Below are 18,727 nucleotides of genomic sequence, written 5' to 3'. Positions count from 1 at the left end.
GCACAAGGAGAAGAAGAGGGAGAAGTAGGCTCCCTGCTGAGCAGAGAGCCTGATGCGGGGCTTGATCCCAGGACCCTATGATCATGACCCAAACCGAAGGCAGATGCTCAACTAACTGAGTCACCCAGGCATCCCAACAATTTTTTTTTTAATGGGAACAATATATCCAGGTTACTTAAAGACAGAGCACTAAAGCTGAATTTATGCATATGACAGGAATCTGTTTTAAGAAAACATGCTAATTGTACGAATATTTCAGAAACATTTTACTCTTATGAGAACACTAAAATTATTCATAATTCTAGGTCCAGAAGAAACACACACTGAGAAAGCACACTCTAGTCACTGAACTGTCAACCTTCTGCTCACACTGAATGAGCAGATTGTGAGGTAACCGCCCCCCACCACAGGTACATAGTGTATTTGGTGGTGTAATCTTCTTTTTCCTTAGCTCAGTAATTTTCTCCTCATATCATAATATAATCTTGTATTAACTTTATTCACTGCATGACAATCCATTAAACCTTAACCAAACCATATCCTTGTTACTGGAAATAATGGAAGGTCATTTCCAATTTTCTACTTTCTACGCAAGTAGTCATCACTGGCACCCAGAGCCAGTACTTCTTTACTATAGGTTTCTAGTAGTAACAATATAAAATGTATTGCCAAAGAGCTCTACAAAAAATCTGTACCTATTTATATTCCCTAGCATAGAGTTTTTCTTTTTGAAAGGATCTTGAAACATCTTAATTCGGCCTAGATGCAACCTCACCATAGAACATCATACTACAAAGCACACTGACTTCCCTATTTAACACAAATATCATTCTATCAAGTAAAAAAATACATTCCACACCTAAGCAACGTTTAAGCCTTCCTTAAGGATAATATACTGATTACTACAGCTGAGGTTTACTGAGGCATGCAGCAGGTACCATGCCAAGCGCTTTATATATTTTACCTCATTTAAAACTTTTAATTACCTTAAAGAAAACCTTTTAATTACCTTGTCAAACAGAAATTATTACTTTCTCCAGGTAAGAGATAAGAAAATTCAGGCTTACACAAATTAGGTGGTTTGTTCAGTATATGAGCATCTTATTGTTGCTTTAACAAATCACCATAAACTGGGTGGTTTAAAACAACCAGTTCTAGAACTGAGAAACCTAAAATGGATTGGCAAGGCTTTGTTCTTTTGGAAACTCCAAGAATCTGTTTGCTTGCCTTTTCAAGCATCTAGAGACTGCCCATATTTCACAGTTCATGACCCTCATCACTCTGATCTCTGCTTCCTGTTGTTAAATCTTCTCTCAGACCTTTCTGAATTTCTCTTAAACATTTTTTTTTAAAGATTTATTTACTTACTTTAGAGAGAAAGAGAGCAAGAGTGCAGAGGGGGAGGGGCTGAGGGAGAAGGAGACAGTCTTTTTTTTTTTTTTTTAAGATTTTATTTTTTATTTATTTGAGAGAGAGAGACAGTGAGAGAGAGCATGAGCGAGGAGAAGGTCAGAGGGAGAAGCAGACTCCCCATGGAGCTGGGAGCCCGATGTGGGACTCGATCCCGGGACTCCAGGATCACGCCCTGAGCCGGAGGCAGTCGTTTAACCAACTGCGCCACCCAGGCGTCCCGAGAAGGAGACAGTCTTAAGCAGATTCTACACTGAATAGATGGTCCAATGCAGGACTCACTCTCATAACTCCTGAAATCTCGACCTGAATCGAAACCAAGAGTCTGACACCCAACCAACTGCACCACTCAGGCACCCCCCTCCTATATTCCTTTTATGTGGACACTCGTGATTACGTTGGGCCTACCTGGATAATCCAGGATTAATTCCCCTGTCTCAAAATCCTGAATTAAATCTCATCTACAAAGTCTCTTTTATCAAGGTAACCTATACACAGATTCCAGAGGTCAGGACTCACATACCTTTGGGGATCATTAGTGTGCCTACTATAGCCAAAATAGAATTGTAAGAGAGAAAGGTACCAGCTAACTCAAGACCATAAATCAAACTACTACACAATTTTCCGAAGTCAAAGTAGAATAGGAATATCCACAGCAATTTTGATCCAGCAGAATATAGAATACAGATTATCTACCTTTAAGTGAGACTTTTTTTTTTTTTTAAGATTTTATTTATTTATTTGAAACACAGAGAGAGAGAGAGAGAGAGATCACAAGTAAGCAGAGAGGCAGGCAGAGAGAAGGGGGAAGCAGGCTCACGGCCGAGCAGAGGGCCCGATGCAGGACTCGATCCCAGGACGCTGAGATCATGACCTGAGCCAAAGGCAGAGGTTCAACCCACTGAGCCATCCAGGTGCCCCTAAGTGAGCCTTCCTTTAGAAATTACACAAATATAGAACACACTGTTTTTTAGAGTACTGTAATTTATTCCTTTAAAAATAATCTGTATTGGGGCACCTGGGTGGCAGTCAGTTAAGCATCTGCCTTCAACTCAGGTCATGATCCCAGCCCTGCACAGGGGGAGTCTGCTTCTCCCTCTCCCTCTGCTCCTCTCCCCTGCTCGTGTTCTCTCCCTCTCTCTCAAATAAATAAAATCTTTCAAAAAAAAAAAATCTATGCTTTAAGGACTTTTGGCTGATACATAGTTGTTTCTTTTTTCTGAAAACTTTTCTTTATAACCTGAACGTGTAAGTAGCCTCCTACTTTCCTAATTACATGTAACCACCTTATTTGGTATATGTTTAAAATAAATCACAAAACTAAAATACACAGTACCTGGGGGTGGAATCTCTAGATCAGTCGTCTGTTGGACATTAGTACGACCAGGTCTAGGATCAAAAGCAGGAACCAAAGCAGAAAACTGCCTCTTGAGTACATAATCATCATCCCATGTTCTCCGACGTCCTCCTTTAGTTTCATACTCTTCTTCTTCCTGTTAAAATTCCACACACAGATAAACAAGATAAAATTTCTTTACTACAAAAGTGACACGCTACCTTTAAAATGAGGTGGATGTTAAATACTTCTCTATATAGCTATTACACTTCCTTTTTTAGCCATAGTTTTTAAGCATAAGATGACATAAGTGTAAATAGGCACATACGTTTCTTAACGATTTAAGCTTACCAAAAGTAAATTGCCTTAATGGTGCTTACACTAATCCACAAACAATAAAATGAGAAAGAACCATATACATACACTGTATCAGTGTCAATTTCCTGATTTTGATGTTTGACTCTAATTAGGTAAGGGGGTAACCATTAGAAGAAACTGGGCAAAGGGCACAAAACCTATCTTTGGAACTTCCTGTGAATCTGTGAACTTAAAATTATTTTTAAATAAATTGCTTTTAAAAAATGTAAGTAAATTTTATTATATACTGAATTATATATGAAATACAATGCTTGGAAGATGCTTTAAATAACATGGCAAATAAATCAAACATGTTTGACAAAGTGTTGGTAATCATTACAGATGATGGGTTCTTGGGGATTCACTGTGTTATTCTTTCTACTTCAAGCATGTTTGAAAATTTGCAAAATGAAAGTTTTTTAAAGGAACATTTTCTTCTCTTCACTTTTACTATCAAAAAAAAAAGATCAATGAATGGTAAATGTTGTAAATATCTGATGTCATAAATAACAATTATGCATGTACTTATATGCACACATAGCCTCTCATATTCCAAACACTTAAATTAACTTTTATAACAAATGAAATGGACATATGGTATCTCTGTAATGAGAATGTTTGTGTTTTAGTCCTAGATCCAAAATGTCTACATGTGACCTTTACCAACCACTTCATCTAAAAATTAGGGCTGATAATAACCCTCAAAAGGTTGTTGAAAGGATTGAATTAGTTAATACACGGCAAGTATTAAAACCAAGGCTAGGGGGTGCCTGGGTGGCTCACTGGATTAAGCCTCTGCCTTCGGCTCAGGTCATGATCTCAGGGTCCTGGGATCAAGTCCCGCATCAGGCTCTTTGCTCAGCAGAGAGCCTACTTACTCCTCCTCTCTCTCTGACTGCCTCTCTGCCTACTTGTGATCTCTCTCTGTCAAATAAAATAAATAAAATCTTTAAAACAAACAAACAAACAAACAAGGCTAGGACTTAATTATTGATATAATTGATTAATGAATCATTTATTAATTCAACTTTATATAAATAATATATTAGTAAATTCATATACAAATATAATATATGAAATATTTATATAAATATAAATTTTAAAATAATAAAATATTTATTCATGAATAATAAATGTTCAGCTAACAGACTAATATTATTAACCCTACTACTACTACCAAACCTGTGAATCTTAGATAATAAAATTAATCATTTTAATAAACGTTAACTGTTACCCAAGGGTCAAGATGAAGTGCTTTCAAGTAAGAAACTCCTTTATGCATTATGCCAGAGCAATCATGGACTCCTTCTAGAATATAAAACCCAAGGAGTAAGGGAAATTTCTTTTTGTTTTTCTGATAGCTTCTCACGCCCACTTCAATCCCCATATATTCTTCTAGGCGTTTTGGTTGATGCTTTACTGTAAAAAGGGAGGAAAATACACAGTAGGGAAGATAAACATTAAGATATTACCTGCTCCCCAATAGGTCGGCTCCCTGCTCCAGCAGGGACTTGTGGTAGCTGCGAGGTGACAGCGTGGTGTGTTACATCAGAGCGAGAGCCAGCTCGACGCTGCAGGGATGGACGTCTCAGAATCTGGAATAAGAAAATGTGAAGAGACATGTCTAATTATTTGACTCATATATATATATATATATATATATATATCCCCACTCAGCCTTAACCTAAAACCATCCACCCTATCAACTATCATTAAAAAAAACTTCATATTCATTAAACATCTTCACAAAACTTACAGATTGGACGCTTTATAGTCACCATGCCTCATACACAACCTTCATAAGAAATATGTTACAGTAATATTTGTTTTTATGTAAGACATACTAAAAGAATTTCTTGGGAGTCCTTCACACCATTAAAAAGCAACCTGTGAAGTTTTTAAAAATCTAATAACATTTTATAAAGAAAAATAAAAAATATACAAGTTACAATAAAGGGTATTTCCAGATAGAAGTTCAGTTTGAAGATAATCGTAGTGGTTAAACATTAAGAGTTCTGGATCACACTTCCTAAGCTTAGGTCCCTACTTTTGTACTTAACTGATAGATTAACTAGGACATATTGTTTCTTCTATGTCTCTACCTCACAGCTATAAAGAATGATGAAATAATACGGAGATACTGCCCACAAAACAGTACATACTAAAACAGTTTAATTAGAGTGCCTGGGTGGCTCTGTTGGTTGAGTGTCTGCCTTCAGTTCGGGTCCCGGTCCCAGGGTCATGGGATCGAGTGCTCTATCAAGCAAGGAGCCTGCTACTCCCTCTCCCTGCCACTCCTCCTGCTTGTACATGATCCCTCTCTCTCTCTTTTCAAATAAATAAATAAAATCTTTTAAAAAAATAAAATAAAATAGTCTAATTATTGTGAAAGGAACATAAAAATTATATTCTTCAGGATCAGTGCAGTTCTTTACACTTTTAAACCTGTTAAAACATCAGCATGTGACATTTTAGTATTCTCCAAATACAACCAATTTATTTTCTCTTAAAAGAGAATCATAAATGTACAGACTAAAGGTGCTTTTCTTAATTAACCATATTTTTCATACTCATCCCATATTTTCCTATTTCAAAGTTTAACCAGGACTTAGCTTTTCCTCTTTTCATTTCAATTATAAACATCTTATTTTAGTTAAGAGAATGGGAGACACTCTCTCTACCATAACCTCCTCGTATTCTTGGTCCTCCTGATTGTCATCTTCATTCTCATCATCTTCCTCATCTGGCTCAGGCAAGTCTTCATCATCATCTAGCTCAGCTAACAGAGTACTGGCACGACAGCTATCCAGGAAATCTAGAAAAGAAAAACAACAACCTTATTCTCAACATAATTAACAAAGCATTATAAGGTAACTGTGTACTGGTCTTACAAAACAAAGGAAAAATTCAAGAGACAAGTATAAAAACCACACTGACTGATGCCACCCTTCTTCCCCCACCACAAATATAAAATGAATGCTGGTCACAAGAATGGTAGAAAACAACACAAGATAAAGGACAACCACAAACTAAATCCAAGTCTACAAACTCATAATGAAAAAGATCAACAATATGGACTGGGTTTAAAAGTAACAATCCTGGGGAGCCTGGGTGGCTCAGTGGGTTAAAGCTTCTGCCTTCAGCTCAGGTCATGGTCCCCATCTTTAAAAAAAAATAAATAACAATCCTATCACCAATGTCTATATCAGCCACAGGAAGCATGACATGACTTGTGCCAAAAACTGCATTAGGCACCAGATATATATACCTGTAAACAGACATGGTAGGATCTCCCATGGGATCAGTGGAGATGGGGGGAGAAAGGCATTTAAAAAGTAAATAAATGAGGGGTGGATGGATGGTTTAATCGGTTAAGCATCTGACTTTTTTTTTTTTTTTAAAGATTTATTTATTTATTTATTTACTGGACAGCCAGAGATCACAAGCAGGCAGAGAGGCAGGCAGAGAGAGAGGAGGAAGCAGGCTCCCTGCTGAGCAGAGAGCCCGATGAGGGGCTCGATCCCAGGACCCTGGGATCATGACCCGAGCCGAAGGCATAGGCTTTAACCCACTGAGCCAGGCACCCCTGACTTTTTTTTTTTTTGAAGATTTTATTTATTTATTTGACAGAGGAATCACAAGCAAGCAGAGAGGAGGCAGGTAGGGAGAGAGTTGGGGGGGAGCAAAGAAAAGGAAAATATATAAATAGAAACTGTAAACTATCATATAAGGGAAAAGGCAGAATAAAGTCAATCAGAGAGGCTGGGTTTAGCTACGTGACCTGGCAGGTTAAAGATAACAACTACTTAATGACACTGCCTATGTACTATGAACTAATACATGTACCATCTTTCACATTATCCATATTCCCCCACCCCATGAAGTCTGTGTCAAATAAACAGTCCCACACAATGAAGATGCTGACAAGCTGTTCTGCACAAGAACTGAAAATAGAAAGTAGTAATGGGACTAAAACAGGAGTTTTACTGAATATGAAAAAAAAAATTTCTGTGAATAAAAAGACAATACACACTCTATATTCCAAAAGAACATTGAGAAGACAATTTATAATCACTTGGAAGAATCTTTTATCTGCAAACCTATGAACAAAATACATATATTTTAAATCTAATAATTACACAAGATTAAAATTCAATACCTTTTACTAGACGGTTAGTAGAAGAAAGAGGCCTGATACGATATTCAATGAGTTTCTAAGGCACACATTTTTTTTAACACTTTAATATTCTGGAATCAGAATGTGTCTTACAAGCAATGGCAAGTCACTGCTAAACTGGCAGTATTTTTTCCTTAGTGACATAAAATAATTATAATTAATGGAATCTTAAATTTGATGAAATATATTATCCCTAAAACATGTTAAGGTGCCATCCTGTAATTTAGTAGGACTGGTTCTCATGAACATAATGTGGTAGTACACACACACACACACACACATAATCAATTCCACTTTTGACTAACTATCAAAGGAAAACAATCTGACTTTAGATACTGAAATCCCATCTTTCACATGTTATAATTCACTGAAATCAAGGCTTTTTTAAAATCATGATCTTCTCTTTAGCAGAGTATAAGAACATTTAAATAGCTCCTTATTTCATAGATTTGACTGTATCACAGAATCATGCCCCTCAAAACCTGACACAGTAAATGTCTGCATACAGAAATTATTTTATAATGCAGATGTTCCTCTGATCCTTCACAGCAGCACCCTTAAAGAGTCCTCCAGTTTTAGAAATGTGAAAAAGGAAACTGTATTCATCTAACAATAATTTTCAAAAGGCAACCAGTAGCCCTAACTATTTAATATTCTTTCCCACTAACATACCCATAACCTACTTAACTTTCACATGATCAATAAAGCCTAATGTTAACATGTAACCAATGAGTAGAGATGGGCAGAGGGGCTCCATGAGAAAAACCAGAGTGGAATATAGTTTATTCAATGAATCTACATACTCTGGTATAATCACCATCACCATTTTGCTACATACACATTTAATAGATAAGGCAGACGCAGAGAAATACGATGATTCTCTTAAAACCACAGAACATCAAATCCAATTTTTGGCTTGGAATAGGAAAGGACACATTCAGAGTAAAAAAGAAAACACATTAAAGTAAGAGTTACATAAAATAGTACTTGAAATATTTGAAATTAACAAATTCAATTTTTTTTAAAAGATTTCATTTATTTACTTGACAGACAGAGACCACAAGTAGGCAGAGAGGCAGGCAGAGAGAGAGGAAGGGAAGCAGGCTCCCCACTGAGCAGAGAGCCTGATGCGGGGCTCGACCCTAGGACCCCGGGATCACGACCTGAGCCAAAGGCAGCAGCTTTAACCCACTGAGCCATCCAGGCACCCCAACAAATTCAATTTTTAAAAAGAACAGGCAGGTGGCCTGGGTGGCTCAGTCAGTTAAGCGTCTGCCTTTAGCTCAGGTCATGATCCCACCATACTGGGATCAAGTTCCACAACAGGCTCCCTACTCCACAGGGAGTTTGCTTCTCCCTCTGCCCCTCCCTTGACTTATTCTCTCAACCTCTCAATCTCTCTCTCTCTCTCTCTCCTTAAATAAATGAATAATCTTTTTAAAACAAAGAAAAGAACAAGCAAGGGCATCAAGGATGTATGAATGTATGTATCTATGTATGCATGGTAAAGGATATTCAACAACAATAATGATGGAAGTGCAACCTTTTTGAAAGGCAATTCAGCCACGACTTCTTTTTAAAAAGTACCTTAAGGGAATACACAACAGTATAATTCAAAGATGCTGATTCATAACAAGGTTTATAGTAATGAAAAGGTGTAACTTAAATGTCCAAAATGGAGAATTTATTATATAATGGTCACATAGTCAAACACTGTAGAAACACACTGAACAATGTGAAAATAATTTCACAATGTACTGAATAAAAAGAGATATCTGGAAAGATAATCCCTTTCTGGGGAAAGAAGAGGGGCCAGATACTGAGTCCAATCACCAATGGCTAATAATTTAATCACTCATGCTTAAGTCATGAACCCTCTAAACACCTCCTCCCTCCACCCTGACAAATAGAGGATTCAAAGAGCTTCCAAACTGACAAAGATAGATCCATGGAATGGCAGTCCCCAGACTCCAAAGGCACAAATACTCTTGTGCTTGGGAACTTCCAGACCTCACCCTATGCAACTCTTCCATCTGGCTGTTCCTGAATTAGACACTTCTTGTTAGAAACGGTTACTCTAGTAAATAAAATGTTTTCCTGAATCCTGTAAGCCACTTCAGCAAATTAATCAGGCCGGAGCAGAGGTTCATGGAAGCCTCCAATTTATAGCCAGTATGTAGCACAGATGACAACCTGGACTTTCAATTCAGTGTCTGAAGGGGTGGGGAGGTGGAGGTGGTGGTATGGAACCAAGTCCTTTACCTATGGGACATGACACTATGTCCAAGTAGTTAACGATGCTAGAACTGAGTGACTGAGTTAAACTGTATGACACCCAGGTGATAGTCTGAAAACTGCTTGGTATAGGAAAACTTCACAAACATCTGGTAATCAGTGGTGTTAGCAGTGAAGTGTTCTGTGAACAGAGTGTACAAGAGAGGAGATACACAGGGGGAGTGTTTTTCCCCTTACATTATAGTATACAAAGAATATAACTTCACAAAGCTTATTAATCTCTTACACTTTTCTGATAAAGATGTCAAATATAGTCTAATAAAACTTCATAAGTGCACAAAAGGTAAAAAAGGAGGACACAAAAGTTCCTAGATGTCCGCTTATGATCAGATAATTTAATGTCCCCCATAGCACAGAGTTCTTTCATCTTATATGAAGATGCCATATCTTTAATTAAGAGTGGAAAATTATTTTCTAATTGACAGTTAAAAACAACACAGCAGGAAAACATACTAAAAGCATCACTACACAAATACCTAAGTATTTTAAACTATAACTTACCATATAAGGAATATTCTGCTTCCTGACCTGTGTCACTCTCACTGGAGGTTGATGTGAGGCTGGTAGTTAAAGTATTACTTAAGGACTGACCAACTGATAAAACTGTTGTTGCTGTGGCTACATTGCTGCTGCTAGTCACACTGGATGTTGACATTGTCACTGTTGATGTGGTACCAGGTGTGGTCAAATTGGGAAAACTCTGAGCACCCATAAGAGGAGAAGCTAAAGATAAAAATGAAGCAAATCAGTACAACTGGTGGGATTGTATAAACCTAAGAAAAACTAGGTTATATATTTAGAATGAGATCATGAAACACTAATTATTAAAAGGCTGAAAAGCAACAACTTTGGGAACCCAACTGAAATCCAACTAGGAATCCATGTTTGTATAGCACTGTTATTTTTCCAAAAAATTAAGCCTCGCTTTTTTAAAAACCCAAAACAGGCAATGAACTAATTCCCAATGACATTTTCCAAAGGAATTACTTTAACCCATTAGCTTACGTTAGAATTAAACACGTTCCAGAAGCTAGTATCAATTTAGGACCTAAGAAAAAGTTAAACAAGTGTGATGCTCTGATTTCAATTGACAATAACAATATTTAATAGTCATCTATTATCCTCATGCAGCTGAACTTAACAATTATTTTAGAAGAGTGAAAAACAGAAGTGTGTTACTGTTTTATCCTTCTGGATTAAGAGGTTCTTTATCACACCTGATCTGAATTCTTAAGAGATCATGATTCTATAGAACTGCAGATTCCTGAAGTGCTAAATCTGACGTAGTTGTATGTAACACGGTTAACAATCTAGTTAAAGACTGCAGCCAGAACCCACTGAACAAGAAACCCTACTGTACATCCCTCCGAGTGGAAAAACCATTGGGTTCCATAAGGAAAAGCTCACTTACTTGCTGTGCTCATCACATTCCTCCCCAAAGTATTAGTGTTGTTATCACTGCTGCTTCGGCTTAGATTCATGTTGTTCGTGGCATTAGTCCGTGCTATGTTTGCCACTCTCCTTACAAAACTCTCCAAGCTAGATGTTTCTCTTGAGGACAGATTAGGTACACTTGCACTAGAGCTCATAGGGGCCCCAGCAGCCAACAAAGAACTCACTGACAGTCTGTTACTTGCTGAAGAGCTAAGGGGCCGTTGTGAAGCTGCTTCTTTATTAGTTAACTCAGACACTGAACTAACATCAGGAGAGCTAACACTAACAATTCCCATGGATATTGCACTAGACTCCCCAGGAGTGCGAACAGAACTATCGGGGCCTAACTTTCTTTCGGCATTTTCACTTCCCGTTTCCGCTGTTAAGGTGCTGGTGCTTGCACTGGAAGATGACCCTACTTCTGTTTGAGGGACGTTTTCAGCAGATGAAAGAACAACAATTGGTTCATGGACATCAGCTCCTGAAACTATACTGTGTTCCATTACAATTTCTGATCTCCGTTCCGTTTTGGTCGAACCCAAGCTGATGTCGCTGCTACTGGCCACGCTACACACAGAACTGCTGCTTCCTTTTCTACTTGAGGAGCCTGCAGCAGCAGAGGTCTTGTCTGGACAGTTGTTTTTCACCAAGCTGCTCCATGATTGCGTTGTGCCTGAAACAGTGGATGAAACAGGTTTGGGTGATGCCACTGTATCAGGGTCGTACCCTGGTGCAAGCTTGAGGTCAAATTTTCCTTCTGCGCCCATACGGTAAGAGTTTGAGCCACCAGCATCCCAGGTGACATCAATCCAGCCTGGAAAGGGACAGGAGTTTGTGAGACCCAGCAGAAAGCAGAGAGGAGCGTGTCAGACAGTAGCTCCACAATATGGGATCAGCTTTTCATCACTGCTGTACTTCTCTGAATTTCTATAGCCACTTAAGGTCTGCCAACTAAAATTAAGTTCTTCCTTTTATTTCTCTTATTTCTGAACTGCATGCTCTGCTGATATCTGAAAACAACGTAAGGGTCATGTTTACATCTATTGGGGTGTCTTTTAAGGGGAAGAACTATTAAAAACTGTAAAAAGACTGATACAAATGGTGATATACTACACCTTCAGTTAAGTACAGATGATATCTAAATAAAAGGTTTTTTAATTGCTAAATGTGATTACGTGGTCAAATGTTCTTTTTAGAAGAAAGTTCTGACCTATCATTAATTTTTATGTTTGGGCTAAATTCTAATAATTGACAAACAAAATATTCATATATTACTATACAAATTTTAGGTCACCAGCTCAAATAACACTAAGTTAGCATTTCGGTTGTGTTCTCAAAGTTCAGTGGTTACTTGGTTTTCTTATGATTAAGTTTAATATATTTGAATAAGCACAGAAAATTCTAAACACAAATTTTTTAAAATATTGCTAGGCTCTTTATTAGAACCTATAAGCTAAAGCTAATAATGTGCAAAGAACTAATGAACATGATATTCAATGTATATTGACTTGCACTTGTAAAACAATACTTGTTCTTTTTAAAAAAAGTAATTAAATTCCAAAAGCAGTAAAACAAATTGCCTAGCAGAATGGAAAATAATGAAAATTTTACAATCTTAGTTTAGTGTTATCAGCTAACTACTTCAGGGAAAACACAACACATAAAAGAACAACATGTTTAAGTTTTTCTAAAGTCTTAAAGTACTTCACCCATACACGCAAGTACTCCCATGCATGCGCACACAACCACACACACGTAACAAATTCATATATGTTTATGATGAGGCTCAGAGAGGTATAAGTAATACTGAATCACCTGTGGGGATTATCTGCATAGGAGTTCTATGAGAGAAAAACTAACAGCCCCAAATCTACATAATCTGGTTCTGATGAAATTTCAATTGCTCCCATTTATTCCATATACTGAAATAAGTTTGGAAGAACCAACATTTAACCATCTCTTCTGCAGCACGGAATAGTGAATAAAGGAGAGGCTCAAAAACATCTACCAATTCCAAATAAAAATAGCATTATAGTGCATTAATTGGCCCAAAAATATGCTGATAATTTATTTATTTCATAGCAATCATCTGTAAATGTATGTTCATTTGTCTCACTCAGAAGGCAGGAAGTTATACTTTTTTGTTTACATGAAATCTAACAATTTACCAAAAATAACAGTACACGGTAGGGACTCATTTTTGTGGAATAGATGGGGGTTTGAAAGAGTATTTCCACTGACACATAGATTCTTTAGAAAGGAAAGATATTTGGGGCACCCAGGTGGCTCAGTTAAGTACCCAACTCTTGATTTTAGGTCAGGTTGTGATCTCAGGGTTATGAAATCAAGCTCCACATCAGGCTCCACACTGGATGTGGAGCCTGCCTAAGATTCTCTCCCTCTCCCTGTGCCCCTCCCCACCAAAAGAAATGGTTGGTTTAGTCAGTGGAGTGTATGATTCTTTATCTTGGGGTTGTGAGTTCAAGCCCTACATTAGGTACAGAGAGTACTTAAAAGTAAAATGTTAAAAATTTTAAAAAAGAAAGAAAGAAAAAGAAATGGTTGGTTTACTATTTGAAAGCTAAGCACTTCTGCTAACATAATGGTTTCAATATAAGACTCAATATGACCAGCCAACTTGGTCAGCTGAAACTCTACACTAATCCAGTCAGCCAAAAAAACTTTTCTTATACTAAATTCTAAAATTAAGATTCCCATTTTCCTAGGCAGTCACTTCAGCTGACTCCAGCCTGAGAAAAACAAACTGCATTCATATACTCCTAACTAGTCCACACATTTAAAAGCCAAAACAAACAATTTAGAATATTAACTAAGTATCATTAAGAGGTCTAAAAACATTTAAAATTTCTGGGTTGAATGGTACTACTGTCCTCTCAACATTATTGGTTTTTATGAATGTGGGCAGTTATAACTTTGCTCATTCACTGTAAACCTGCTATAATGACAACAATTTGCAGTTACAGTATAACTGAACAGAAATGGATTAAGTAGGTCCCTTGGGTGGCTCAGTTGGTTAAGTGTCTGCCTTCTGCTCAGGTCATAATCCCAAGGTCCTGGGACTGAGTCCCACACTGGGCTCCCCCGCTCAGCGAGAAGTCTGCCTCTCCCTTTGTTTCTGCTCCTACCCCCTGCTCATGCTCTCTCTCTCACTCTAATAAATAAATAAAATCTTTTTTAAAAAATGCATTAAGTAGTAAGATGATACAAGGAAAGAATCTCAAAAACCATAAAATCAAGAATGTATTTAGGTAAATAAATGCCTATATCACGTAGAACATGAATATATCAAGATACTAAGTATTAGTCACTCTCCTAAGCACTGTCACCTTCAGATATCTCGTTTAAGTTAAGAATATGAACATTTTACTCCTTTTTGTTCTTAATGCCAAGCAAAATTCTTAAGAACACACTACTGGATAGGCAAGTCATTTACGAATAAATCAACCTTTTGAGTACTTATTAAGAAAAAACTCTAGGCATTTTAAGTTGCTTCTGGGAATTTAAGATCAATTTACCAAGTGGGTATGAATTTGATTTAAACAATAACCCTTACCTTATAAAATATCAAAGTTTAAAATCCAAAGAAAAGCTGATAGACTGAGAAACGTTAGGAATGTTATTTTAAAACCTAATAATAAACAAAAAGGCTACAATGCTTTATCTATGCTTTATTTAAAAACAGTTGCTAAAAATGTTAATGTTTTTTCTTATACATGACTTATAAAATAAAAAATTACTGCCTCATTCCTATCACGCTAACAAGAAAAGCCTAAGAAATCAAAGATCAATGAAAACTTATGACTAATAGACCAAAAAAAGCAGCAGAAAACGTGTCTTTAGTCAACTTATACTAACTTATTAATCATTTTAGAATACTAGCAATAAGTTCTAAATCAAAACAGAAATTAAAATTTTTCCTTAATTCTAAATAAATGATTTTCCATTTTTAGTGTGAAATCAATATAGTTCTATAGAGTGCTGGGACATTTATACAATTTGTAAACTATCCCAAAATAATGAAAAATACTTTGTTATTTAAGTACTCCATTCCTACACTAAAATGCTAAGCACCTACTCACCATTATGCAGTTCCCCTGTGACGGTACCTTCTCCTTGTGGGCTGCCATCCTGATCTCTCCATTTCCAATCAAGGCCTCTAATCACACGAGCCCCTGGAACCATGTATTTCAGAACCTGGGAGCGAACTAGACGTCTCTGTCTTCTAAGATTAGCTTCTGCTTCCTTAGCTGCTTTCCCTGTAAAGTAGAAATTCAAGAAATATAAACAGGTCACATTTTATTAAAGAGAACTGGTTCAGTAAGTTAAAACCCAGCTTCATCTCTTTACCTAGCTGATCTTCACATACTCCATTTACAGTGCCATAAAGTTCAAATCCAGAGAGTGACAGGTAGTGGGTTTGTCCACTAGCATTCTTCCCCATCTGTTTAATTCTCACATGTCGCCAACCTTGTTTCTCATCCTTTGGTGGATCAAGAGGCCAGGTTGCTGTTGACCTGTGAATGTGTTAGGAAAAAATGGTGTAATGTTTTAAAACAGATGAAAAGGATGTTTAAGGTGGGGAAGATTTTTTACATAATAGAGACCAACAGAAAAAATAAACAAACTTCCACATTCAGTCTGTTACTGAATTCCACAGTTTGTTACGTAAAAATCAAGATATCAAAGGAGAAAATCAGACATCAAGAAATTAAGTTAAAAATGAAATGTTTAAATGTGTACGATTAATGTCTCATAACTTTAAATGATTTATGATCAATAAAAAGAAATGAAGACAAGAAATAAGACAAGAAATTTTAAGAGTAACAAATATGCCTAGGATGAAAAAGATTTTTTAAAATTCTTACAAAGTTTAAAATAATATATTATTAAATTTAAAGCCTGAAAATATTATCTATAAATTCAAATATTAAGGAGTTCTCTCCATACTACATGAAATGCAGAAAGTAATTTATCTCTATGCCCTATATTCTCTCAAAATGTGCCACACTGTTCTACTAAAATTTAGCAGGACTAAGATTTTTTGAAATACAGTACTTTTGGGGGACTCAACTCAGTTGGTTGAGTGTCAGACTTCTGGTTTCAGTTCAGGTTGTTATCTCAGGGCATGAGATTGGCAGCAATGACCCCCGTGTTCAGCATGGACTCCTCCCTCTCCTGTTCTCTCTGCCCCTTCTGCATGCACACTCTCTCTCAAATAAAGTTTTTAAAAAGGAATACAATACTTTGTTTTTAAAATATAGATATATGACCAATATATAAAATTTAGAAAAAGAATATAAAAATAAGAAAAATTTAAAAGTTAGCCATATTTCTTTAAGCAGCAATAACTACCGTTAATCTGTAGAATATACACATATGTCACGTATATATATGTAAAGTTCAGTAAAAAACTAATTCCATTTTTTGTTTTTATTAGTATACTATATTCGGCTCAGGTCGTGATCTCAGAGTCCTGGGATCAAGCCCGGTGTCGGGCTCTCTGCTTGGTGGGGAGCCTGCTTCCCCCCCGCCTCTCTGTCTGCCTCTCTGTCTACTTGTGATCTCTGTCAAATAAATAAATAAAATCTTTAAAAAAAAGAGGGGGGGGGGACTCCTAGGTGGCTCAATTGGTTAAGGGTCTGCCTTTAGCTCGAGTCATGATCCCAGCATCCTGGGATCGAGTCCCACATCAGGCTACTTGCTCCGCAGGGAGCCTGCTTCTTCCTCTGCCTCTGCCTGCCATTCTGCCTGCCTGTGCTTGCTCTCTCTTTCTGACAAATAAATAAAAACCTTAAAAAAAAAAATCTTAAAAAAAAAGTTTTGGTAAAATTATCATTTAATACCTAAATTATAGTACCAAATGATTTTTTTTTTAAGATTTTATTTATTTGTCAGAGTGCAGAAGCAGGGGAGTGGCATGCAGAGGGAGAGGAAGAAGTAGGCTTCCTACTGTGGAAGGAGCCTACTTCTTCCTAGTAGGGATCATGACCTAAGCCCAAGGCAGCCACTTAACCAACTGAGCCACTCAGGCATCCCTCCAGTGATAGTTTTAAAAAGAGAAACTTGCTTTAATATTTCACAAAGAAGAGAGATCTAAGAGCATACAGTCATAAAAATAAACAAAGCTCTTTACTCAGTTTTTCAATTTGCAAAGACTCCTCAACTAACCCTGGTTCATTGAGACTGCAGTCATCAACATGGGTATACAAAGAAGTCCAGTTCTGTCCATCTTTGGATACCTGGAAAACCCAATTTCTCAGGGCAGACCTTCCATAACCACGAGCATGACGAAGTGTATATGCTGATGGTATCACCCAGAGACCCAGATCTATGGCAAACCAGGCATTCTTATCGTCATTGCTATGGCAATTTAAAGCTGAATTATCACGACTTAGTATGTCTTCTAAGCGGCCATATGGTAGATTTCTTCCTTCTGATGATGTTACTACTACAAGTCCATAAGCAGCTGGATTTACCCATTCATATGCGGTTCTAAATAAAACAAAAAAAAATTAGCAGTTAACACTATTAAAATAACTGCAATATATTCATACCAGTTTTCCACATAAAATCGTATTTTTTAAAATTCTAAAATTGACAATTTATTTTTTCCTCATAAAAATAAACTGAGATAGTCTTATGTTTAAGCTATAAGACAAAATTCCTTAAAGTGTAAGATACTCAGAGTGGTTAATAATTTTATTCTACCATCTAGAATTCTTTTTCCAGGTGAATATTCTCACTCTACATTAAAGAGCATGACTTACTTCGCATTTGTCCCAATCCAATAAATGATTCCATTTTCATCAAAATCATGCTGGTGCCGAAATATAAAATTTTGGCCTTCTCTTAATTTCCGAACAAAGACAAATGAAGATCGGTCAAAATCGTACCACTGCTTTGCTACCTATACCAAAGAGAATATGGAAGACACTCACCTTAATAATGCTATTTTCAAATGCACTGCCCACTTTTCCCTCTCCTTTAATGTGACTTACTTTTTTGAGTTTATTTACCTATGAGAGAGGGAGCACGGCAGGGATGGGGTGGGGAGGGGGGTGCAGAGGAATAAGCAGACTCCCCACTGAGCAGGGAGCTCAATGTAGGGCTCAGTCCCAGGACCCTGAGATCATGACCTGGGCTGAAGGCAGTCTCTTAACCAAATGAGCCACCCAGGTGCCCCAATTTTACTTATTTTATCCCAGCAATTACTCATTAAAGACTAATGGGGAAAATCCTACAGTGGGCTCCATGCTCAGCAAGGTGGCTGCTTAAGATTCTCTCTCTTCTTCTCCCTCTGCCTCCTCCCCACCGCACATGCACTCTCTCACAAATAAGTAAATCTTTTTTTAAAAAAAGAATATCTGTGGGAAAAGAAACCCAGAAATACTCAAATTTCTACAACCAAAATATCAACTATTAATATCATAGAATATTTGTTTACTCCATTATTTCAACAGACAAGGTAAAACAACATCTGATCATACTGTACCAAATTTTTTTTTCCATATTGGTCTTTATACATTTTAATAGCTACATAATATTCAAATTAATGGAAATAATTATCAGCTTGATAGACATCTTATTGACTAGCATTAAGGTTATGACTTTAGTATCACAAATGTCTCTAATAACCTCTTAATGAAGAAAGCATTTATAGTGCATAAAGATTATTTTCTTAAAATAGAGTACAAAAA

At 36.8% G+C, this 18,727-nt stretch overlaps 1 protein-coding gene across 6 annotated transcripts in view; it reads right to left on the bottom strand.

Moving 5' to 3' along the window:
* Nucleotides 1-18,727, bottom strand: part of HECTD1 (HECT domain E3 ubiquitin protein ligase 1) — a 96,000-nt gene that overhangs the window by 15,902 nt on the left and 61,371 nt on the right. For 3 of the 6 annotated variants that reach the window (XM_044230492.1, XM_044230493.1, XM_044230496.1), the window contains 9 exons: nt 17,798-17,937; nt 17,199-17,522; nt 15,378-15,544; nt 15,110-15,286; nt 10,987-11,823; nt 10,077-10,298; nt 5,785-5,918; nt 4,576-4,698; nt 2,747-2,903 (listed from right to left, as the gene is read on the bottom strand). In XM_044230492.1, the coding sequence (XP_044086427.1) occupies nt 2,747-2,903; nt 4,576-4,698; nt 5,785-5,918; nt 10,077-10,298; nt 10,987-11,823; nt 15,110-15,286; nt 15,378-15,544; nt 17,199-17,522; nt 17,798-17,937 (2,281 nt within the window). The remainder of the gene's footprint in view (nt 1-2,746; nt 2,904-4,575; nt 4,699-5,784; nt 5,919-10,076; nt 10,299-10,986; nt 11,824-15,109; nt 15,287-15,377; nt 15,545-17,198; nt 17,523-17,797; nt 17,938-18,727) is intronic. The other 3 variants (XM_044230494.1, XM_044230495.1, XM_044230497.1) reach the window with 3 other exon arrangements.

Source organism: Neovison vison, chromosome 13, assembly GCF_020171115.1.
Source record: "Neovison vison isolate M4711 chromosome 13, ASM_NN_V1, whole genome shotgun sequence".
Taxonomy (NCBI): domain Eukaryota; kingdom Metazoa; phylum Chordata; class Mammalia; order Carnivora; family Mustelidae; genus Neogale; species Neogale vison.
Note: the sequence above shows the minus strand (reverse complement) of the source record. Positions and strands in the feature narration are given on the sequence as shown.